At 35.8% G+C, this 23,252-nt stretch overlaps 4 protein-coding genes across 4 annotated transcripts; 3 read left to right on the forward strand and 1 right to left on the reverse strand.

The window, feature by feature from the left end:
- The first annotated feature begins 62 nt into the window (after positions 1-62).
- On the forward strand, positions 63-1,392 carry LOC113294012 (probable protein phosphatase 2C 8). Its single transcript, XM_026542448.1, has 3 exons — positions 63-584; positions 716-821; positions 1,012-1,392. The coding sequence occupies exons 1-3, from the start codon at positions 63-65 to the stop codon at positions 1,311-1,313; spliced, it is 930 nt and encodes a 309-aa protein (XP_026398233.1). The 3' UTR covers positions 1,314-1,392.
- Positions 1,393-1,621: 229 nt separating this feature from the next.
- Positions 1,622-5,004, reverse strand: LOC113300491 (50S ribosomal protein L27-like). Its single transcript, XM_026549693.1, has 4 exons — positions 4,874-5,004; positions 2,858-2,968; positions 2,638-2,768; positions 1,622-2,113 (listed from the first exon to the last, which is right to left on the reverse strand). Exons 2-4 carry the CDS (start codon positions 2,949-2,951, stop codon positions 1,844-1,846), a joined length of 495 nt encoding a protein of 164 aa, XP_026405478.1. The 5' UTR covers positions 2,952-2,968; positions 4,874-5,004; the 3' UTR covers positions 1,622-1,843.
- A 9,251-nt stretch (positions 5,005-14,255) lies between these two features.
- LOC113295160 (signal recognition particle 54 kDa protein 2) lies at positions 14,256-18,890 on the forward strand. Its single transcript, XM_026543508.1, has 10 exons — positions 14,256-14,639; positions 15,570-15,669; positions 15,782-15,935; positions 16,363-16,513; positions 16,598-16,746; positions 17,128-17,228; positions 17,333-17,490; positions 17,612-17,726; positions 17,891-18,133; positions 18,463-18,890. The coding sequence occupies exons 1-10, from the start codon at positions 14,409-14,411 to the stop codon at positions 18,564-18,566; spliced, it is 1,506 nt and encodes a 501-aa protein (XP_026399293.1). The 5' UTR covers positions 14,256-14,408; the 3' UTR covers positions 18,567-18,890.
- A 33-nt stretch (positions 18,891-18,923) lies between these two features.
- LOC113295161 (zinc finger protein 1-like) lies at positions 18,924-20,219 on the forward strand. The gene has a single exon (XM_026543509.1). It carries the CDS (start codon positions 19,133-19,135, stop codon positions 20,018-20,020), a length of 888 nt encoding a protein of 295 aa, XP_026399294.1. The 5' UTR covers positions 18,924-19,132; the 3' UTR covers positions 20,021-20,219.
- The last annotated feature ends 3,033 nt before the right edge of the window (positions 20,220-23,252 follow it).

A 23,252-nucleotide genomic window follows, 5' to 3' on the forward strand; every position in this document is an offset into this window, starting at 1 on the left:
TTTGGGTTTTGAGTTTTATCATCATGAGGTAGGAAGTGAAATTAATGGTCTCAATGAAGATAATGGAAGATGATCATGATCATGATCATCATAGTAAGAAAGACGATGTACCAGCAATACCGAAGGTTGGGATATTAGCATATCATGGCTCTATGTCTGTGTGTGGTAGAAGAAGAGAAATGGAAGATGCTATTACTGTAATCCCAGGTTTACTACCTTCATCAAATCGTAACTGTCCATGTGATCATGATTTCGATTTCTTTGCTGTGTATGATGGGCATGGTGGGTCTGCTGTGGCGAATCTATGCAGCGAGCAGTTACACAAGATACTTGTGGATGAGATTCAGGGTTCATCGAATCTTGATAAGATTGACTGGGAGAATGTTATGGTGAGTTGCTTTCTAAAGATGGACGGACAAGTAGTCAGCGGAAAAGAAGTTGAAGATGAAAACATAAAGTCAATAGGATCAACGGCTGTGGTTGCTTTGATCAGCAAAGATAAAATCATTGTTGCTAATTGTGGTGATTCCAGGGCTGTTTTATCTCGTGCTGGCTTACCGATCCCGCTTTCTCAAGATCACAAGGTAACTCAAACTCCGTAAATTTTAAAGTTTCTTTGGTAATCCTTGTGGTGGTATTTATTTTTTTCCTGCGTTTTTTGTTTTTCTGCTGTTTCAAACATTGTAAGTGTAATTTGTGGCGTACCCCTTTAAAGCCTGACAGGATAGACGAGAGGGATAGGATTGAAGCAGCCGGAGGAACGGTTATCAATTGGGATGGTTCTCGAGTTCTTGGTGTACTAGCTACCTCTAGATCTATAGGTACTAGAGCAATGCTACATCCTCTCTCTCCCATTCGGATAAGTCTTTTCATATTGAAGTTTCATGCAAAAAAAAGTTTCAGTGGGCAGAGTACAAAAGAGCGAAAGAAAGAACATACAAACAAAAAACAACAAAGATGTTTCCTACGCTGCTGCTGCTAATACCAATTTTGATTTTTCTTTTTGCGCAGGTGATCGCTACCTCAAACCATATGTAATATCCGTCCCAGAGGTCAGGATAATTTCACCAACCGAAAGCGATGAGTTTCTGATATTGGCTAGCGATGGTTTATGGGATGTTATGTCAAACAAGATGGCTTGTCAAATAGCAAGGAAATGTCTCCAAGGTAAAGTAGCAAGCATATCCTCGTCACTTTTGGATCATACCTGTAATGCTGCATTCGCTGCGGCTGTTCTGGCTGAAGTTTCGATGGCTAGAGGAAGTAAAGATAATATCAGTGTTGTGGTTGTTCAGTTGAAAAAACTAATCTAAGTAGATGGCGTTTCCATGTTTTCCTTCATTTGTTGTTAATCTCATTTGTTCAAGTGCAAGTGTTGAACACTTAGTCAGACACTTACATAGTAGGGGTATATTTTTTTCTTATCAAAAGAGAAATTATCTGCTCTAACTGTATAAAGAACAAACGAGTGTTCATTTCCTACATCTTCTTCCATGCTTAGCTCCTGATCGGAATTCTTTCGAAGCCATGGGAAGAGACAATCTGTAAATATCTAAAGATTCTAAACCTATATCATGTCTCCTTTCAGAGTCCCTACTAGTGATGTTAAGAGACTAAATCATAGATGCTCAACAATAGTAATAAACAAGCAGACATTCCTATTCCGATGGAATAGTCGGAATAAAAAACTGTTTCTGTGACTATCCTCAAATAATACAAAATATAGACAGAAAGAGAGCTGAAACATAGAGTAATCAAAGTAAAAAGGCAATGAACAATCCTCCAAAATTCTATATGGGAACAGGGATTAACGAACTCATTGCTGCTTTCTAAACGTTAAACCCTAAGCCTTAGCTGTCTCTAGTACAACAGGGGTTTTATCGGCGTAGATAATATGACCTTCTTTAGGATTATTGGTATAGACAGGGTGAAGCACATGACCATCTTTGGGCTCGACGTGAACCCACTTACGGCCACTCAGCTTATGACGCTCAAATTTAACATTACCTTCTTTCAGCGCAAACAAGGTGTGATCCTTTCCGATTCCAACATAGTTTCCAGGATGAAATCTTGTGCCCCGCTGACGTACTATTATGTTTCCAGGAATTACTCGCTGCAAAAAATCAATTTGAAAGTATCATCAGTACATCTAAGTAAATGGACACTCTACTATATTCTACAGTTTGGCCACGCCAACGCGTGGACAGTCATGTCCAACAATAGGACACTACAGCGAGTACTTGCACATGATAATGTCTGATTTCGTTTACGCATAGTATGAAATTGGACAAATTGGTCTTGACCTTAGTATATCGTTCTAAATCAGAGTCTAATATCTGTGTATGTCTAACAATATTAGAATAATAAAATACAACGTAAAACTGAAAATACAGCAATTGCTTTGTCAAGTTTCTATGAAGAATTGTACTGTTAGTTATGGCTTTTTTTCGCTCACTGTGTCAAACACCTCATTCTAGAATTGGACACAGATAACAGCAAGGTTGAGTTGGCAAGGTTTGAATGACATCAATCAGAAAGGATATCACTCTGCACGTGACAATTCTTCATTATCACACAACAGATAAGGGGACAAGGTTCGACAAATCGATGGCATAATAGAATTAAATGAACACTTGCCTCCCCGCCAAATTTCTTCACCCCCAAATTCTTGGGATTTGAATCGCGACCATTCTTTGAGGATCCAGCAGCCTTTTTTGTAGCCCATCGTCTGGTCATCAAGCTTGCTAGTCCTCCTTCAGCTGCTACATCTAAAAAGTTAAGTAAACAACAGTATTAGATACAAGTGACACCTTAAATTGATCAACACAAAAACTTAAAATAATAGACAGGAATCTACCAGAAAGACCGCTATAGACGGAAACATTGGTAATCAGCTCTCTCAGATTCCCTCTTCTACATAGAGTTGAAGAAAGATTATTCATTATATTCATATTTGACTGAGGTAAACCTGAAAAAACAATCTAGAGTCAGAACTTCAGAAACGAAAAATACGAATTGCAACAAAAGTAAAGATACGAATGCCTATACTTCCAAACTGTCCTACATTGTTGCTTTACACTACAATTTACTTATACATGACATTTCCTTATCATTGTTCTTTGCCAAAAAAGCAGTTTTAGTAAGAAAAACACTTACTAAAACACTTCGTAGGGGACAAATCACCCGTCGTAAGATTCAAACCCCATGGGTAAAACACTTCATCAGTTGATTTAAGATATGAATCTCCATGAAACAGAAATCAATATTACAGTACATGTTATTCACCAACTATAGAATCCAACAAATGCATTTTCTGTTGTGCTTTTTCTACTAAAACAAATGTAATAATAACCACTCTAAGATTCCAATACTAATGGTGTCCCTGAGGAAAAAGAAGTTTTCAAATCTAGCCGTCGAGGATGGCAGCCAATGGACAGTAGATTATCACAGGTCAATATCTGAAATCCAACTACAAGAGATGATTTGGGGGAAGTTCAAAAGGAAAAAGAGAAAAAGAGTAAGAAAAAGATAAAGAAAGGAACCACTGGTGAGTCTAAGCTTAAAAGTGAGTATAAAAGGGTTTGAGATCAGTATCATGTTTTACACCTGACTTCCCTTTATTAACAGAACGCTCTTGCGATTACTTGACATCTTAGCAAACAAGGTTAAAGCTGTTAGGAGACTCAGGGAGCTATCGACTACCAAACTTCCTAACGGCGTGTTTCCTGTCAAGGAAATAAGTTACTTTGGTATTCCATTTATGTGAATTCTTCTTACACTGAGTGTGATTGTGTACATGTTTTACAGTTAAAAATGCATGTAATACTCATAGCATTTTGCAAATGGAACCATCAATATTCGAAGCACTGAACAAAAAATAAAAGGATTTTAATTGGAAAATTACAAGTAGTTGTATAGTTGTTATCTCTACATGATAAACGATTCTTAGAAAATGTGGTAAGAACTAAGAAACATAGAATTTTTTTAATCTCTGAAATATTGTCTATTGATCTCTCATCTAATATAGTCTGTTGCTCTCTTAGTGCCATAAACTAAGTCAAGATCAGACGATTGCTTCTAATCATCAGAACTAAAACTTTAAAATGATTACACACACTTTTAAATTTCAAGGAACATATCACATATCACATAGAGCTCCTAGGCACATGTATCAGTTATGTGGGACATGGCGGCAAAACCTCCCAAAAAATTTGATTTATATCATGGGATGCCGTGGTAAGTGGAATATTATCATGTAGCTTCCCTACATCAGGCAAGTAAAACAACACATATGTGACTGAAACCCTGATTCTATTAAGATTGACTGGATAGAGGACATCTGAAACTGTATTTAAACAAGTCGATTTCATACAGAACCTCACTCTATCTAATTTGATACCTAGTTTTGTTTTCCAGAAAAACATGACTTTTACAGGAATGTTTTAACAAGTATAATAACATCAAATCCGGCTTAAGATTGATATTGTGATTTTATAACTACTGATCCAATCCCCTTTACACTAATGACCAATGAAACATTCAATTCAATCAATTAGGATACTTTTCTTAAATTACAGAAATCTAAGATCTTTTTTTTCTCTCTAATTACAGCCTCTACAATAATCTCAAAATCTTATGAACTATAGACCATAACAATCTTATATAAAATGGGTATTCGAAAACAAAGAGATTTAACAATCTGGGATAGTCAAATCAGTGAGGAAAAAAAATGCCCTAAGTAACAAATTGGAATGAAAAACTAACCGGGTTTTGGGGTTTAAGGGTTCTTCTAGTTACCCTTGTGTCAAGGAGGATGAAGGTAATCCAAATTTAGAGATGAAGAAAAAAAAAAGAAGAAGAAGAAGCTTAGTACCTGTATCTGCAGAATCAAGCTGTGAGGAAGAGGAACTGGGAAATGGAAGAAAGCAAACAAGAGACCAAACTTGGTGATCATTGATCAACCTCGGGCTCTAAATTGGCCCTAAATTGTGTTTTACTTGAGGCACCCGGATGAGAAGATCATCACATATTTTACTAAGAGCACTCCGATCCGAAACAAAAAAAAAGAAAAAAGACTTTATAACGTATGAAGCACGGATACTTCAAAATCCGTGACGTATCCGTGTCGAACGCCGTATCTGTTTTTATTAATTACGAAAAGTGTCAGATACTTGAGAATACGTATTGAATACCTTATTTAAAGTATCTTTTTTTGTTAATTACGAAAAGAGTAGGGATATCTCTCGGATATTCTGAGAGGGGATACTTCATATAATATAATTTAAATATTATTATTAATGGATAAAGATTATTACATTAACAGTTGGAAGTTTAACAAGCTAAGCTCCAACAACATTTCACTACATTAATTGAACAGGTTGTTGTGCTAGCTTACCAGCGAGCCTCATGGATAACCTATCCAGGGGAGCCGATGCGGATGGGGGGCTGAGATTGTGTAACAAGGGGGGAAAACTAACTCTACCTTCCATGTTAATTTATCCAATATTACGTCATTGGAGGCTCGAACTTGAGACCTCCTGGAACGCATGAAACTTTAGGGAACGGGGATGACCAGCTGAGCTTGGTACCCGTTTTTTTTCAATTGGAGCATATAATTTTTATCAGTGGAGATAAATTGGAGCATATGTAATTTTATCCATTCAATGAAGAGAAACAAGATTGAATGATGGGCGAGCGAGATGTTAGACAGCTTTTATCTGTTATATTTTAGTATTCCATAAAGTATTTAAGAATTTTTCTTAATTTTATGTGATTCTTTTTACTAAAATGAATTATTATAAAATTAAATGACTTTAATAATTACACGTATCACGTATCTCTATTTTTCAAAAATTGACGAATCCCCGTATATGTATCTCGGTATCCGTATCCTTGTATCAGTATCCATACTTCATAGTTTATAGCGTACTTGGATGTAAAGGTTACTTTTTGACTTTTAAAAGTCAAAAAAGGAAGAAGTCTATTTAGGAAGAGAATTTTAAAACTTCTAAAAGTAGACTTCTGCTTCTAACCAGTAACTTCTACTCCAGGAGAAGCAAAAATAGTTCTGTTTCTGATATTCAAACGCGTTATTAACATTCAGGAAGAAAAAAAAACGTAAAATAAACATAAATCAACGCACTATTGACATTCAGGAAGGGAAAGAAAACGAGAAATAAACATAAACCAACTCTAAGACAAAAAAACATAACATAACAACAAAGGGAAAGAAGGTAAGGCCAACTCCAAATACCAATAGAAGAGAACAACTCCATGCACAACACAAACAAACAAGTAACAGTGAAAGGTAAGAGCCCCAACTCATCAAAGATGAGTGCCGTTTCTTAATTTGGGACCTTTTCCCTCTTTCTAATTCTCCATTTTTGTCTTCCATTATTGTTAATAGGGGTGCACTGAATCAGGAATTATTTTGATAATCAAGATTCTCAAAATTTTCATGGTATTCAATTTAGATTCACTTGGATTCTTAATTTTTCAAGGTATTCAATTTCATTGATATTAGACTCCATAAAAATTAGAATCGGAAGTATTCAATTTGTTTAGAATTTTGTGCATTGTTAGGGACCAAGACCTTTGCGGAGTCGTGTAAATATTATAAGCCAAAATATCCTGGATAATTTGAGACCTATAAAGGCCCACCACTAGAAAATAAAAACGGGTCATTATGAAGTAAAATCAAAAACCCCTTGTATACCTTCTTTTTTCTAATGGCTAATTTATTCCTGATTCATTAGTATTAATTCAGATGACTAATTGACGTTTAATCTTGTTAACCTAGAAATCAACAAATGTTAATTCATCATCCAAACATGAAACTTTTTTTGATTTTTTTGTAAAAACATCAACCCGGAATCAGTGGATTTCATGCATTCATAGACCGATTGATCACATACGGCTGATACAATCCTCCACATGTGCTTAATTGTAAAAAAACTCAAAAACAATAATTTTTGTACATAAAAATACGTCCACAATTGGTAGATATAATTCCTTTGGTGTACCGATTGTAAAAAACTAAAATTCAACAGTTTTTCCGCAAAAAAAAATTATGCCAGAATCAGCTATATGCCTTTATCAACCGAGTATAAATCTAGGCATTTCTTCGACTGTTTTGCTCATAACTTCTTTGTCCGATGTCGAAATGACCTCATTCTTTTTTCGTTTAACTCGTAATTTCATGCTCTATAATTTATTATTTTTGGGTTTGTGCTAAAATTCAAACATGGTAAATGAATGGGTTGATATATGCATTAACATATATACCGATTGTGTTGATGTTAATCAAACACGAAAAACATCAACCCGGAATCGGTTGATGTGTGTATACCCTATGCACCGATTCTGGGAGATGTTCTTCGTGTTTGATGAAAATTAACAACAATCGGTACACATTAATGCTTATATCAACCGAGTCTAGTTGAGTTTCAGAAAAATTTGATCAAGAAAAATCCACACCAAATTATTGTTGGACATGCATCGAAAGCACATCCAATTTGATCCACGATATTCTATATGACTTGGGTTCATGTTTTCCTTGATGGAATTTGAGTGTCCATGAAAATGATCAATACCAGTTTGCTTGGAATGATGGTTTTTCCTTTACTTAAAGAGTATGACCATTTAGGAACCTTATTCGACATGTAAATGTTATGAATCTCATCTATAAGACAATAAGGTGAAAGTTTTCCTACTTTCCATGTATTGATATCATCAATGTACGTGCATTTGTTAATTTTAAAGTGGAAAAAATTGAGATACCGGAGGAAACAAAAAAATTAATTACACAATTGAGGAAACTTTTTATTGCACGAAGCAAATGGTTCGGTGTCGGTAGAGTCGGAGAAGTGTGTTTTCTAGGCTTACTGATAGTCATATATACAAACATAAATCATTACCAATGTACATCATTCAATTGATCTCAAATATTCACAGTAATATACATGTGGTTTTTGTCTTGGCTACGTACAGTGTTTCATTTGATTTTTGTACTACATTGTTTATCCGATGACTGTTGATTAATCGTAGTATTATTTGTTAAAGCAATGATACTCATCATAACCCACCACAAAATTTAAGAGTTTGTGTTGTGTACTAATTAGATTATGTAATTTTGGTGGCACTGACGAGGGGTAAGACATTACCCTTTTCTTATCTCTCATAATCGTTTTCTCCGGTTTTCCTCTTCCTGATCTACAAATTTTATGATTTCGTTCAATTGTAATCCAAATCTGTCAGATTTGATCTGATTTTTTCAGATCTTTCTGATTGATTTGGCTACAAGTATTAGTTAGTAGTATTATTAAATAAATCATCATTTTCTTTAAAACGATTTTAGGGTTTGTATATATATGTTTATTTTATTTGTATTTTGTAATCAATTGATTTCAGTTCTAATGGCTCATCTTTGCCAGTTAGAAGAAGATTATTATAGCCGTGATGGCGTTTCTATTAGATGTTTTCATCACAGATATATCATCGTGAATGATTTTCAGGAAGTGGTCATGATTCTACAAGTTTTTGAAGATATGTGGCTACAAGAAGTGATCATGATAACGATGAATTGGGCATATTACACCCTTCTGGGACAATTTACTCTTACAGGAGAAGAAAAATTGAATTGGGCAGATTACTCCCTTATGGGACATTTTACTCTTAATGTAGAAGACAAATTCAGATGGCTTGAATTTATTTCACATGCCATGTTTCAAATATCAGTTTCATCTACGAAACAAGATATATGTAATTTTTTTATTGTTTTCATCTTTGATGTATCTGAAATTGATGTATTTAATCTTACAATACTAATAAAATCAAGATGTTTCCTTCAAGAAAAAAATTGGTGGCACCATCAAAGGACCCAGTCACCCAGGGAAGTAAACAAGTCGGTATCGAAAAATTTAGGTAGGTAGGCTCAATGCCGCATTTCCAAGAGATATTTGGCCTCTGGTGCTTACATGGACTGTTTCTCTTTGCAAAATAATGCATTTAAATTTTAGAAATTTTGTTCACAATTTTTTCTACAGGAAAAAGTAAGGTAAAACACCTTACTGAGGGATTACATCCTCAACAATATCATTACAAAGATCATTACATAGATAATTGACGTCAAGAATGGCTAGTTCATGTGAGTCCTCAGCTTTCAAAGAGATAATAGAGAAACTTTAGTAAACTTGAAACTAAGAAGACTAACAGCTCTTGAGTTACAGCAAATGAAATCACCTAATAATACAAATAGTTGGGTCCTCTTCTTGTAAAGGTTAGATGGAATTGTTTGGGATGAGTTATTTTCTCTCAAACTAATTAATAAACCTGCAAAAAGCAGGACAGTTAGGAGGAGAAATTGATCCATCCACCTCTCAAGGTTTTTATCGTGTGGAAAAGAACTAAAAATTTTCACACAAATCAAACTTTATTGGTCAGGTAGTTACAAGACAGAAATCTAAAAGAACTGACTACTTTCAAAACTACTAACACACTAGCAAAACCCAAGAAAGGAATGACCATACAATAATCCATTTTAAGTAAAAAAATAGCTGAAAAGAATCCTAAACATGTTTACTCATTAGAGATTTAATCTTGCTTGATCTTGGAGTTGAATCTGCGATTGATGTTGTTGTTTATGTGATTGTTGTTGTTGTTGTCGTGATTGTTATTGCTGCTATAATAATTGTTGCTCTTGCTTCTGCAATTTTCAAGATCAAAGAAGATGTTGTTGCTGCTACAGACTTTGTGATTGTTGAAGAGGAAGAGAAAAATACTGCCGAAAAAATTGGGTTTGTAGATGAATTGTGGATGAATCTCAAATTTTCTCCCCATGGGAGACGATCTGACCAAACAACTCTAGGGTATTTTGGTTTCTCTTATTGGAATAGAGATGGAGAGAGGTTGGTTTCTCTTCACCCTTTTTTCAAGCACTAGATTTTCGAATACTGTTCATAATTAGGACCTTGTATTTCACTGATTGATTTACTTTATCTCTAACATTTTGTGTTTCTGTACATTATCCCTAATCTATAAATTTCTCTCTTTCAATTAAAAAGAAAAAATATGCTGCATTTGCCAGCCTAGTATAAAAATCTATCTGAATTATTGTTGGACGTGCAACAGAACTGCAGAAGCACTTTTTAAAAATGTTTTATGTATCTTCCTCCCATTTGATCCTAGTATATTAACCATTTGCACGAGGGTGATTCTCATATCGACGTAGAATGTATAGATCCATTAAGTGACCTAAGGGGTTTGATCCCAATACCTTATAAATGATAAATACTCGTAATACTTAGAGAAGTTCCTATGGACTCAACAAATCAAAGATTTGTTCATTTTCATCCCACTATGGACTCAACAAACATGAAAACCGGATGAACAAACCAACAAATTTGTTGGTTTGTTGAGTGAGATGGAAGAACAGGCGTGCACTTGAAGGAAGGTCGGGCGATCGTGGCACAACCGCTGGATTGTGAGCCAAAAGCGCCGACGTTTGTCACAAAACCGCTCGTTATTCCATCACACGTAAACGTCTCTGGTTAAAGCGTCGCGTTTTTTCCAAAACCGTCAACGGCTAAATCTGGACGGCTGCAAAATCTTGTGATCCAACGAATATAATTTCAAGTTATATAAATACTCTTCATATCAACTCTAAATTCACACATTCTTCACTCTCAAATCATCTACAAAAATGCCTCCCAGAGTTTGTAGTGTTAGCTTCACTCAACAAGAGGATTTAACTAATTGTAGAGCCTTTGTTATTCACATACAAGATTAGGAATGTAGCCGAATTGACGTTGTGTTTCTGGGAGAAATTTTATAGAATGTTCGACTCTGAAACATTAATGAGGGTGATCCTCAGTTATTGTCGCATCGTTTTAGTTCAATTAGTTGAAATGTATCGGAATTCATCGTTGTACTAATTGATAATCACAGAAATAAGCTCAACGATGAAGCTGTACATGAAGTGGAACCCATAAATCTAGCGGTGTGGGAAGTATCTCACGGCGGACGTCCTTTCGACTTTCATACTTATTTCAACAGTATTAGGGTGCTCAACAAATTTATACAATCCCCGCATCGCCCTAGGAATTCATCCACCTGACGAGAATTGACGCATATGTAGTAGTTGTTTTAATTTAATGTATTTATTTTATTCTCATGTATGATGTGGTTGTTCAATGCAGTATGTTTTTATTTATGATATTGATGGTGCAATGTTTAATCTAAAAAATAATTAAATTAGTTATGATATTGATGGTGCAAATGTGAAGACGTCCACATGGTTGGTTTTAGATAATCGTAATAACACAAAATAAACAGCAAACTAAATAACATAATACCATAGTGAATCGATTTGTCCTTCAACTTCAATCATCCCACTCCACCAAAAAATACCTAGGACATTTCCAGAAATGCCTTTCATATGTATCTTCTTCAGAAGAAGTGCACAAATGCATAAAAGTCTTGCAACCGGGCTTTGAGCATCCACTGATTCTCTGTGGACAATGTTTGTATTCGTGATCTCCATATCCACAATGCTTGCAGTGTAATAAATTCTTCTTCAATTTGGCTTTATGTTTGAAGTTTTTGCAGAGTGTTGCAATCTTTTCTTCTTCTTCTTCTTCTTCTTCTTCTTTAATCTTCAAAGCATCATCTAGCATATGTGGTTCCTCTGGACAGTTGGGATCTTCATATTGCAGATACCGGAGCTTTTCTGGTTGTGATTCAATCACCATTCTGATGCGTGAACAACCTTCCCGCGGATACTTTTAATACGTCCACGGGAATTGCATAAGACTGTGGTTATCCATGATACCTAATGAACAAATTTCTTTTGCTTCAACACATAATATTTGCTTCGCGTTGCCTTTAGAAAACATGGTGGATGTTGTTGGCTTAAGAAAGAAATCTGTTGGTTTGGTTGAGGATAAAACCTAGTGTTGTATTTATAACAAAAAAATAGGCGCTGGTAATTCAAACGGGCGGTTTTAGTTAAGCAGCACGATTTTACTACAAACGCCAACTCCTATAGTAATTCAAATGGGCGGTTGTAGTAAAGCCGCGCGGTTTTACTCCAAACTGATTCTTTCTCGCCCTATAAATTCATTCTTTCTATCTCCAAATTGACATCTTCTTATTCTTCTTTCTTTCTAAAACTCTTAATCTCTCCCACTCTACAGAAATGTATGTTAGAAATCCTGATCCCAAGTCTACTGAAGAAGAGGATATAACTATATACAAAGCATATTTTTTTCACAGGGTAATCGTTGGTATGGGATTTCAAGACGGTTCTTTTTGGGATAACTTTTTTACAAGTTCGTCTCACTGACGGGGAACCCGGGAAATCGAGATGCTCATCGATTGCATGCTCGTTTTCAATCTATTAGGCTTGCAGTCCAGCCATTTCTTGCTCTGCTAATGGAACTTGATCGAGAAAAGTTCAAAGGTGTAATTGAAGATGAAGTCATCCAAACAACTCTTGATAATTGGGAGGAAGCGCACGGTAAACCTTTTTGTTACGAGGCGTATTTTAGAATTCTAAAAGATGGTCCATCTCAAGCACATCTATACTGCACTCGAATGCCTCTCCCGGTCTTACAATTGAAGAAGATGTTACTCTTGTTCGATGTTGGTTACATCGTATGATGAGACAAATGAACAATGACTATTTCTGGTAAAGAGTATTGGGACATTTTGTAACATTGCGGAACGAAACCATAAGAAACAGTAGGAGCCTAGAACTAAGAACTGCGTTCATCACTAAGGAAGTCAAACATTATACAAAAGTTTTGTGGATGGTTCACCGTAGAAATTCTGGATTATCTAACAAAGAACTGGTGAGTATCTTACCTTTGTCCTCAATGATCAACTGAATATCTGAACTTGTTGTTTATCTATTTTACAGAAAACCATCGCTCAGACCAAGTTTATTAAAGAAACCGAAAGAGAGTTTAAGCATTTTGAATGCTATGAACTTTACAAAGATAATTTCGCTGGGTTGGATGTAGTTTGATGTTATTGTTGTGGTTTATTAAAATGTAGTTTAATGTAATTTGCAAGTTTAAATTGTCCCACTATTAATTGACCTATTTATTTTTAGATTTTGTCCCATTAATAGTTGATTTTATATCATTTGATACTCATGTTTATATTCGTTATATAGGTGTTTTAAAATGCTTTTCAATTATATAATATTTTACGAATATTTCTGGTATAGTTTGAGAGATAAATCATTTTTAAATTGTACTACTAGGTCAATTAATAGCGGGACGGAGAGAATAATAAATATCGCTTAATCTGAAGTGGAAACCTATTTTAAAATCTAAATATTTTCATTCATTGATATTACTGCCAATTCTTTTACAAGATATAAACTTAGACAATAATAAAAAAAGTACTAAACAACTTCAATAAAAATCAAGTACAAGCTTTGGCCTCCTGTTTATCTTCATTTGACATATCTTCAATTCAACGCGCTCTTTGACAGTTTCGCCTTTGTTTTTGAATTTTTTTGTTTTTAACTTTCCAAACTGGAGCTCTTCTTTGCCTTTTAACGGAAGATTTTCTTGGAGCAACTTCAAAAACTTGCACTTCCCTCTTACAATTTTCAATCTTTTTAAAACTCTCACATGTCTTAGAAACAACAGCTTCAAGTTTTGCATCGCAAAAACGTGTGATCTCCTTTCACCCATTTCACCAACAATAAACTAAAAAATTGAAATAGATTTAGAAGAAAAAATTCAAAAGAAGTGAATTTTGGTGTGAGTGAGTTGTTTTAGATGATGGTAATTTATAGAGGTAAAAAGTAAATTTTGAATTTTCAAAAAACTACACGTTGGCGTTGTGCTCCAAATCCCAGCGTGCGAAGAATGAACGTTGCGATGTATCAAACGCCCGTGTTTGTGGTTTCAACGCCGAGTTTGAGCTACACACGCGAGCAAATGTCCCTAGTCCTGGCGCTTGATGATCAACCGCTCACTTGTGTTCCATAATGGAGAAACCTGTTTGGCCATCCACCGGACTCAACAAAAAATTGGATTTGTACATTAACATATGAATGCCCTCAAGGACCACTAACTAACCACTATTCTAACCCATTGAAAAGAAACCAAAAAAAAAAAAAAAAAAGGTAGAATATGCCTTTTGGCAAATGACGTTCCAGAAGCATCCTTATGAGAAGGTCATCACATTTCTACTAAGGGCACCCCGATCCGAAACCGAAAAAAACACTAAACAGAGAAGAAGGAAAAAAACGAGAAATAAGCTAGATTTTCCTTCAGTCATCTTCCTCTCTATTATTCGCTCTCAGATAAAAACCCTAACCCTAAAAATCTCCAAATTCCCCCAATTCGATCCATATTCTTGAATTGAATTGATCACTATTATCATCATACAGAATGGTGTTAGGAGAATTAAGCGGGAGTATCTCCCGTGCTTTAGCACAAATGAGCAATGCGACCATAATCGATGAGAAAGTATTGAATGATTGTCTGAATGAAATCACTCGTGCTTTGTTAAAAGCTGATGTCCATTTCGATCTAGTTAAAAATATGACTATCAACATCAAAAAGATTGTTAATCTTGATGATTTAGCTGCTGGTCACAATAAACGCAGAATCATCCAACAGGTATGTATCCTCATAATGAATTTTGGTTGTTGTTTTCAGATTTTGATCTCAAATTTAGAGAAGAAGGGTGTTTGTTTATGGTTACATAGTTGAATTTGAAAGATAGAACAATTTGTCAATTTTAGGTTAATGTTGTAGTTTCAGACATGTTCCTCGTCCACAGTGTACCTAAGGGCTCAGGTAGATAGCTTACTAGTAATTGATGTTCCAGTAGGTGCAATGTAAGTTTTAGGACTAATTACAAGCGATAATGCAGTGAATTGGAAGAGATTGTAGCGAAATTTTGTGACTGAGAGGAACACTTATATAGCCAGGGTAGATAGCTTACTAGTAACTACTCTCTGGTGAGTGTCTGTTTTGACGTAGTTACTAGTGACAATGCAGTTAATTTTAGGAAATTGTAGCGAAAGTGTAGTTATGATGCAGGGGAATTCTACTCTATTGGTTTTCTGGAACTGCATCAATTTAGTTTGGTCTTGCTTAGGGGACACATACTTGTGACTAACAGGAATCACTTTAGAAGACTACAAGAGGGAACCTAAGTTGTCGATGAAGTTAATACTTGTATTTGAAAGAAAATGTTCTATATCAGTTGACAATTGTTTCGAGAAAAGCTTTTGACTCACGTCTGCCTGTCTAGTTGATACCTCTTCAAAATGGTGGTAATCAAGATGTTTAGTTTCAAAACAATGTTGGCTACAAACTATGTATTTTATTTGTATATTTGTGCTTGGAAAAAATAATCCGCCCAAACTCTATGATGCTTCTATCTTTTTTATGGGAGTTGCTGTTAGCTAGTATATAAATTTTTAGCTTTTGGGTTTTCTGCCTCCAGGTTTCTGAATCTCCTGATAGAGATTGGGTCATCCTGCAACTTTTGCTATGCTATTATAGTTTGCGGGAATAATAGTTTTTTTTTCTTTTCCCTAGGCCATATTCAATGAGCTGTGTAAAATGTTGGATACAGGGAAGCCTTCTTTCATACCTAAAAAAGGCAAAACAAGCGTTATAATGTTTGTTGGTTTGCAAGGTATGATAAAATTTTCTTCTCTCTCTTTTTCCCTTCTGCACTTATTCATCAGTGGATCTGGATTTTGTTTCTTATGGTTTTGTTTATCATCTTTTTTCTTCTGACTATGTAGGTTCTGGAAAGACAACCAGTTGTACGAAATATGCGTATTATCATCAAAAGAAGGGTTTCAAGCCAGCTCTAGTCTGTGCAGATACATTTAGAGCTGGTGCTTTTGATCAGTTGAAGCAAAATGCGACCAAAGCTAAGATCCCATTCTATGGAAGGTTATACATTTGGATTCTAATCTTGTCGATTTGGTGACATTTTTTTGTTTTTGGCTTAATTTGGGCATCGCGTTAGAAAGACTGATTTAGAGTCAGCCCCTCTGCTTGTATTCTACCAATTGTTGGTGGCAGTAAAGTAGCTTATTATTTGGTTAATTGTCCACTTGCACGAAGTGTTGCATTATGTCTCACGTAGTGCCACCTCCTTATTGAAACCCTTGGATTTCACTGCCTATGGGATGTCAGAGCTATGTAACTAAACTACTCGTTGCAGTTTCTTTGCTAGTTGTGGTATGAGGAGATTTCTAGAAACAATCAATTGTGGTTTCGAACTCTTTTCATATATGAAGATTCAGTTACACAATTTCCATTGACTACTTAATTCTATGTCACTTCCTCACGTAGTGATTTGGTTTATCATCAACAGCTATATGGAATCAGATCCTGTAAAGATTGCTATAGAAGGAGTTGAGAGGTTCAAGCAGGAAAACTGTGATCTTATTATTGTAGACACAAGTGGTCGTCACCAGCAAGAAGCTTCTCTGTTCGAAGAAATGCGTCAGCTGGCTGAATCAACGGTAATTTAGGTTTGCATGTCTGTCTTCTCTGGTTCTGTTTGTCCGCTTGGTAAATAATCTTTAACTGTTTTTTGTTAATTCCAGAAACCAGATCTTGTTATTTTCGTTATGGATAGTAGTATTGGTCAAGCTGCTTTCAGTCAAGCTCAAGCCTTCAACCGAAGTGTTTCAGTTGGTGCTGTTATTGTCACAAAGACCGAGGGTGCAGCAAAGGGAGGTGGTGCACTTAGTGCGTAAGTGCCACTCTAAAGCTACATCTGTTTCATTTGCTCTCTTTACTGCATTTACTTCTCGAATATGTCATGTTTGGCAAGGTTTTATATATTTCTATTAGATGCCCTTAGAAATTCGAACCAATTTGGCTGACTGCTGACGCTTTGAAGAAGGGTTATTATAATACCCAAACAAGAGTAACCCTTCTTTACATAAGAACCGTATCAGTTTTTGTTGTGGTACAAAATGTAAGCTTTGGATGATGTGACACGTAAATTTTAACAGAACATCGATACATAAAGTTTTGTTTAGGGGAACTGCTTACAATTTGACTAAATTGTCGACTGGGTTTGTTTTACTTTCAGTATTAAGATCTGAATTCAATTTTTCTTGTTTAATAGAGTCGCAGCCACAAAGAGTCCTGTCATATTCCTCGGGACTGGGGAGCACATGGACGAGTTTGAAGTTTTCGATGTCAAGCCATTTGTCAGCCGTCTATTAGGTATCATTAACTAGTTGTTGTTGTGGTAATGCAGTCATGTTTGATATGGTTCGGCTTTTAAAAGTTCCTTTTGTATATTTAACTGTCAAGTTAATTTGGAACAGGTATGGGAGATTGGTCTGGCTTTATGGAAAAAATCCATGATGTTGTCCCCATGGATCAACAACCTGAGCTTCTACAGAAACTATCCGAAGGACAATTTACTATGCGCATTATGTATGAGCAGTTCCAGAACATACTCAATATGGGTCCTATTAGCCAGGTCTGATATTTCATATCCCTCCTGTTTAAAATTCGACTTTGGCTTCACTTTACTTGTTTTTTCTTCATAGGTCTGCATGTGTTGTGCCTCCAAAATGACTGATCTTACTGTGGCTTCTTAGGTTTTCTCTATGCTTCCGGGATTCAGTGCAGAATTAATGCCCAAGGGTCGTGAGAAGGAAAGTCAGTCAAAAATTAAACGCTACATGACTATCATGGATTCAATGACAAATGAAGGTACCTCTCCTTGTATAACACAGTTACCTCTTTGTAACTGTGTATGTTGAGATGGTGCTTGGAGTTTCTTCTAGGGATGCTTAGAAACTAAGTGCATTGCTTAGTTTTTCTTTGAGGTGCGAACACCTGTATGTTACCTTGACACGTTTGTGACATCTTACCAGAGTTGGACAGCACCAATCCAAAAATTATGAACGAGTCTCGGATTATGAGGGTAGCAAGGGGTTCAGGTCGCCAGCTTAGAGATGTGATGGAGATGTTGGAAGAATACAAACGATTAGCAAAGGTCTGGGGCAAGATGAAAGGTTTGAAAATCCCCAAGAAGGGTGAAATGAGTGCGTTGTCACGTAACATGAATGCACAGCACATGAGTAAAGTTCTTCCTCCACAGATGCTGAAGCAAATAGGTAACCTCCTATCCATTGGCATAAGTATCATCAAGTCTTGTGGGGCACAGAATACCACTTGGCCAAAACAGTTGTGGGAGACTGATTCCTTTCTAAAACTTTTAACATCAGCTCTCAACATGGGTTTCCGATAACCTTAATTTTTTTCTAGCTTATCGAGTCGCATAATTAATCCACATTACTAATCACCTGATAACTTAATACTTAATTTTTTTAGCTTATCGAGTCAATCCACATTACTAATCACCTGATATCTATACTTCAATCTTTTTAGCTTATCGAGTCGCATACTTTATCCAAATTACTAATTCACCTGATAACTTATACAGGTGGCATGGGTGGTCTACAAAACCTGATGAAGCAAATGGGTTCATCTAAGGATATGATGGGTATGCTTGGGAATATGGGAGGAATGGGAGGAATGGACCAATAGTTAGTTCAACATCCACATCTTCTCATGAGCTCTGTCATAATCTATGAACACACCAAGACACATATAAAGGGTCTTTTCCAGGACCACCTGCTAGAACACAAATCAACTTTATATCTTCACTATTGGTAGAGTAAATTTTTGCAATACCAAGTTACAAAAGATGATTTTTTTTTTTTTTTTTTTTTTTACAGTACAGTTTGTGTTTGTGTGTGTGTTCTCTTTTGTATACTCTCAGCTACTCTCTCTGTCTTTTAGTTCACTCTTCTTCTATCTTTTTCCTCCTTTTTCTTTGAGGTTAATTCTTATCCTTACTTTGTTTCATAAGTTTCTTCTTCTTTAATGTCTGAACTCTAAATGTCTGAACTTTAAACCACCCTTTGTCTTTTAGCTTTATTTATTTTTATTTTATTTCTTTATGACAATTATTATTATTACTGAGCACTGTGTAAAACAAAGGACAATGTCTTTAGTCTTTACATACCTTGCAGAGAGAAAGAGAGACTTCATCTGAATCCATCTCTCTCTCTCTTTCTTTGTCTCTCTATCTAAAATCAGTTCCTCCAGCCATGGAAGAACCTTCTGTTTCAAGTAGCATATCTCCTTTCTATGGATTAGACAGCTCTGAAAAAGAAGAATATAGAAACCAAGAAGAAGAAAAAGGAATTGATCTGAATAAAGGGTTTTCATCAGATTTCTCAATTGAATCTGAAATTGAGTATCACAATAATCAAGAACTCAATCTGATAGGAAATTTCAATGTGGATTCATCATCAACATCATCATCAACAGGGAAAAAGGAAGAAGAAGAAGAAGAAGGTGAGGAAGAAAGTAGAGAATTAGATGCAGAAGAAGAACCAAGAGTATTTTCATGTAATTATTGTCAAAGGAAATTCTACAGTTCACAAGCATTAGGAGGACATCAAAACGCACATAAAAGAGAGCGGACAATTGCTAAAAGAGATCGGCATCTTGGTGAAGCTGCTGCAGCTGCTTTTAATTATGCAAACATGCACCACCACCTCAACAATCCCTACAACCACCATCAATATCAGTTCTCAAGTATGGGTTCTTTACCTCTTTATGGTTCTAGATCACTAGGTGTTCAAGTTCATTCTATGATTCACAAATCCACATCACCATCATCTTCTCTACCATCTCTTTTACCTTCTTCATCTTTTGGTCATCCTCAACATCTATATGGACAGAATCATCCTGGATGGACTGCATCATCATCTTTTAGGCCATCCATAGTTGATCATCAACCAACAATCGGACGGTTACCGTCATTTGTATCTGGGTCTATGCCACGTGTCCCTAGGTTCAATAATTATGAAGGAGGGGTTGGTGGTGGTTTTCTGTTGCAAGGTGGTGGTAGTGATGGTGGTGGAAGGAGTAGTAGTACTGCTAGTAACCAAGGAGAATTGAAGAGTATTGATTTGGCACTCAAGCTTTAGTTAAACTTTTTTTTTTTTTTTTTGCTAAAATTAGTGTTTTTTACACTTTTACCATCATCAGTCTGTAATTTGTACTTGGTTTTCAATCTATTTATGTCTATCTTAGTTTTTACTAAATTTGTAGTGATTCAATGCCTTGCCTTGTGTAACTAAGTTGTCAATGACAATGAGCTTATAATAGAAGTACTAATGTTGTGTAGTGTACATTGTCAATGAGCTTGATGTTAGTCCTTTGAAAATATTGTACTTGTATTTTATTTTTCATGATTGTTGGCCTGAAAGTCAGGCAGGCTCCACTGTATATGGCTTTCCCAACAACTCAAGAGGGTAAAAATAATGCAACATGAGAAGATCAAAGGGTCTTCTATTGTTATAAGCCTCAACAACTGGCAGCTACGCAGAATAAAAAATGTCTTTAAAAAGTACATCCGTATTGCCTTGGAAGCAACATATTGAAAAAATGATCCGGTAGATGTTTAGCATCATGGTATTAGATTATGAGGGTGTTGTTGTCGGATTGTTACTATTTGGTTGGTGGTTTAATTTGGTTGTCAGGAATGTGGACAAATAATAGGTTTTGTTGTGCAAAGATGTGAAACTGATTTGGATTTTGGAGTGACTAGGTAAAGGTAAACTCAGTTGCCCTTTACTTTCACAAAGAGGCATCGTACGAGTTTAATATTAAGCTATTTTAGCCGCAGTCAGGATACAATAATACTAATCTAATCTCACTTGCATACTTGTTGTGCGGTGTTAGCAAACTGCGTGCTAATCCTAGTATTTGACAATTCATAATCCCAAGCACAGTTATTATTTGTATATTTTAGCGGTATATCGGCCGATCTGGATTGAGCGGTAAAAATAAATATGTAATTTGACAATTCATGATAATTCATAATTGTTTTTAATCATTTATGTATTTATCAACAAAAAAATCCTTAAGAAAACTCCCACTAAGTAGCGAGGACGCATATCCACACAAAAACTGCGGGATTGATTCTTCAATTGTATCACAACGCAACTTATAACAATGGCGACGGAGAACATATTCAATATTGCAGGGGTTACCCAATCTATTGAGTCACCACACGTATAGGAACCAAAATTTGTTTTTCTTTTTCTTTCTATTCTCAGCTCATCCAAAGCGATTTCTTTATTCTTTCATCGCCTTCTTCCACGTTCAATCCTGGTTTTACCTAGAGATATTTTAAAGGTACAATTCTGCAACACAAATTCAATGCTACTGTTTAGTTCCCATATGTGGTTGTTTGTAGGTAGAGAAAAATCAATGTGGAGAAACGTTAGATGCATGTTAATTCAGAAAGGGTTTAAATGAAAGATGCCTATTGCTATTGCCATTTGCAGTGGGGTTTTAATATATTCATCATAGTACACTACAGACAGACAGACTGTAATGGATGTAGACTTGTACGTGAAAGTGTAACAGTATAACCATGTGGGAAGTGTACCACATAAACAACGACACATCAAAAGAAAAAAAACACTTTCTTTTCCGTTCCTTTTTTACTTAAAAACTTGTATTAAAATCTAAACAAACTACTGTTCTAATTCCATCACAAAAATCTTGTTTAAATTGATATCCCACTCCCACCTAATCAAAGATTGTAATCCCAAAGTTTAAGTACAACTCATATTAATCAAACTCATGGTTAGTGCTATTGCAACAATTGTACTAGATCTCATGGATGGATGCACGATGCTGTTGAATAGTGAGACAATATTTTGTATTATATCTGACACCAAGCATGTACAACAAAAACAATTGAAAGAACACAAACCCAAAGGGTTAGAGATTTCATCATGTGGATAATATCGACCTATCTACAACTCTTGTATGTAGCAAGCACAGTTGTATACATGGATACTCATCAAACGTTATTTACAAGGTGTAGTTCTTCTCCTTCCACCTCACTTTGTGGGGGAGCGGTCCCCACCCCAGGAGCTGCCTGTCGAGGTCTGCTAGCCTAGAAGTGTAGGTCTATAGGCCTTTTTGGTTAAGCTCGAGATGTGGCTTGAGTAAGCAAGTATTTAAAGTACGACACCAAGTGGGTGGTGGGTAGGGGACTTTTGGAGAAATGAAGAGTGGGAACATCGTTAAGCGATCAAGACTCGATCACTCGGTTTAGTTTGTACCGTTAGCGATTTAAATTAGACCTCCTGCGATCAGAGCTTTACCTTTACTAACATTTACTTCAGTTTTCATTCACAAAAAAAAATAAATCAGTTCCTTCTCTAGAGAACAAACCAGAGTGACTTGTTAGTTAAAAATAACTGAATGGATTTTGGGTGAACTATACTTAAGTCTCGGTGAATGCTTGTGTAAGGATACAAATAACTTGAATGGATTTTGGGTCGTATTGGAGGTAAGAACCACAATCCCTTTTTATTATATGATTCATTATCGAGTTAATTGTTGAACTGGTATTGAATGTACTAACACAACAATGTTCATCGATGTTATTTTTCAGTATTGGTGGTATACTCACTTTAAGGTCTGCGAACCTGAGCTTCACGATCTACGATTATTTTTTTCCAATTGTGTACGAGTACAAAACTGATAATTGGGTTGGTCAAACTAATGATGGTCAAAATGTCGTTGCTATGCAAAGGATGCAACAAGTGTGCAGAACTAGTATCAACATTAGGAAAATATCGTATACTTCTATTGACGAGTACCATGAACCAATTGCACAAAGCATGCTACAGTTAAGCCTTAAGTGACTTTTGTTTTACGGTCCTGTTATCGGTCATGGTATTTGGTACTACGGAGAAAAACTTATGTTTCAGGTACAACGTAGAAAGGTAAAAGCAATCAATCAATTTCCAACTTCAGTAATTTCACAGGATGATTGGATCACGTTGATAAATAATGGACAACCTTGGGAAGAAGCTGAAGATTTGATCCAAAACCAAGATGATGACTTTGATTACTACAGCTGGTTTCAAAAGGTATGCAAGCTAAATATTACAGTTCATCCACAAAACTAAGGTAGTATTGACTTTCCAGCAATTGTCAATTTGCCACTTACAGATCTTCCATCCCAACCTCCATCACCGACGCGCGAGCATATACGTACCCTAGCAGTCAAATGGGATCGTCAAATATGCCTCAAATATCTTGGGAAGTCCAGACTTTATTACCCCGTAGAGATATTGTTACAGTTCCACTTAGTAATGAAGGTATGCAGTAGAGGTATCCATACTATGGTGT

Source organism: Papaver somniferum, chromosome 7 (genome assembly GCF_003573695.1).
Source record: "Papaver somniferum cultivar HN1 chromosome 7, ASM357369v1, whole genome shotgun sequence".
Classification (NCBI taxonomy): Eukaryota; Viridiplantae; Streptophyta; class Magnoliopsida; order Ranunculales; family Papaveraceae; genus Papaver; species Papaver somniferum.

Coding starts and splice junctions, on each gene's coding strand:
- LOC113294012 (XM_026542448.1), top strand. CDS start 63: ATGGAAGATGATCATGATCATGATCATCATAGTAAGAAAGACGATGTA. Junction 585..715: donor CGCTTTCTCAAGATCACAAG/GTAACTCAAACT, acceptor ACCCCTTTAAAG/CCTGACAGGATAGACGAGAG. Junction 822..1,011: donor AGCTACCTCTAGATCTATAG/GTACTAGAGCAA, acceptor CTTTTTGCGCAG/GTGATCGCTACCTCAAACCA.
- LOC113300491 (XM_026549693.1), bottom strand. CDS start 2,951: ATGAATATAATGAATAATCTTTCTTCAACTCTATGTAGAAGAGGGAAT. Junction 2,769..2,857: donor CGTCTATAGCGGTCTTTCTG/GTAGATTCCTGT, acceptor TTAACTTTTTAG/ATGTAGCAGCTGAAGGAGGA. Junction 2,114..2,637: donor TGAAGAAATTTGGCGGGGAG/GCAAGTGTTCAT, acceptor GATTTTTTGCAG/CGAGTAATTCCTGGAAACAT.
- LOC113295160 (XM_026543508.1), top strand. CDS start 14,409: ATGGTGTTAGGAGAATTAAGCGGGAGTATCTCCCGTGCTTTAGCACAA. Junction 15,670..15,781: donor AATGTTTGTTGGTTTGCAAG/GTATGATAAAAT, acceptor CTGACTATGTAG/GTTCTGGAAAGACAACCAGT. Junction 16,747..17,127: donor GGAGGTGGTGCACTTAGTGC/GTAAGTGCCACT, acceptor CTTGTTTAATAG/AGTCGCAGCCACAAAGAGTC.
- LOC113295161 (XM_026543509.1), top strand. CDS start 19,133: ATGGAAGAACCTTCTGTTTCAAGTAGCATATCTCCTTTCTATGGATTA.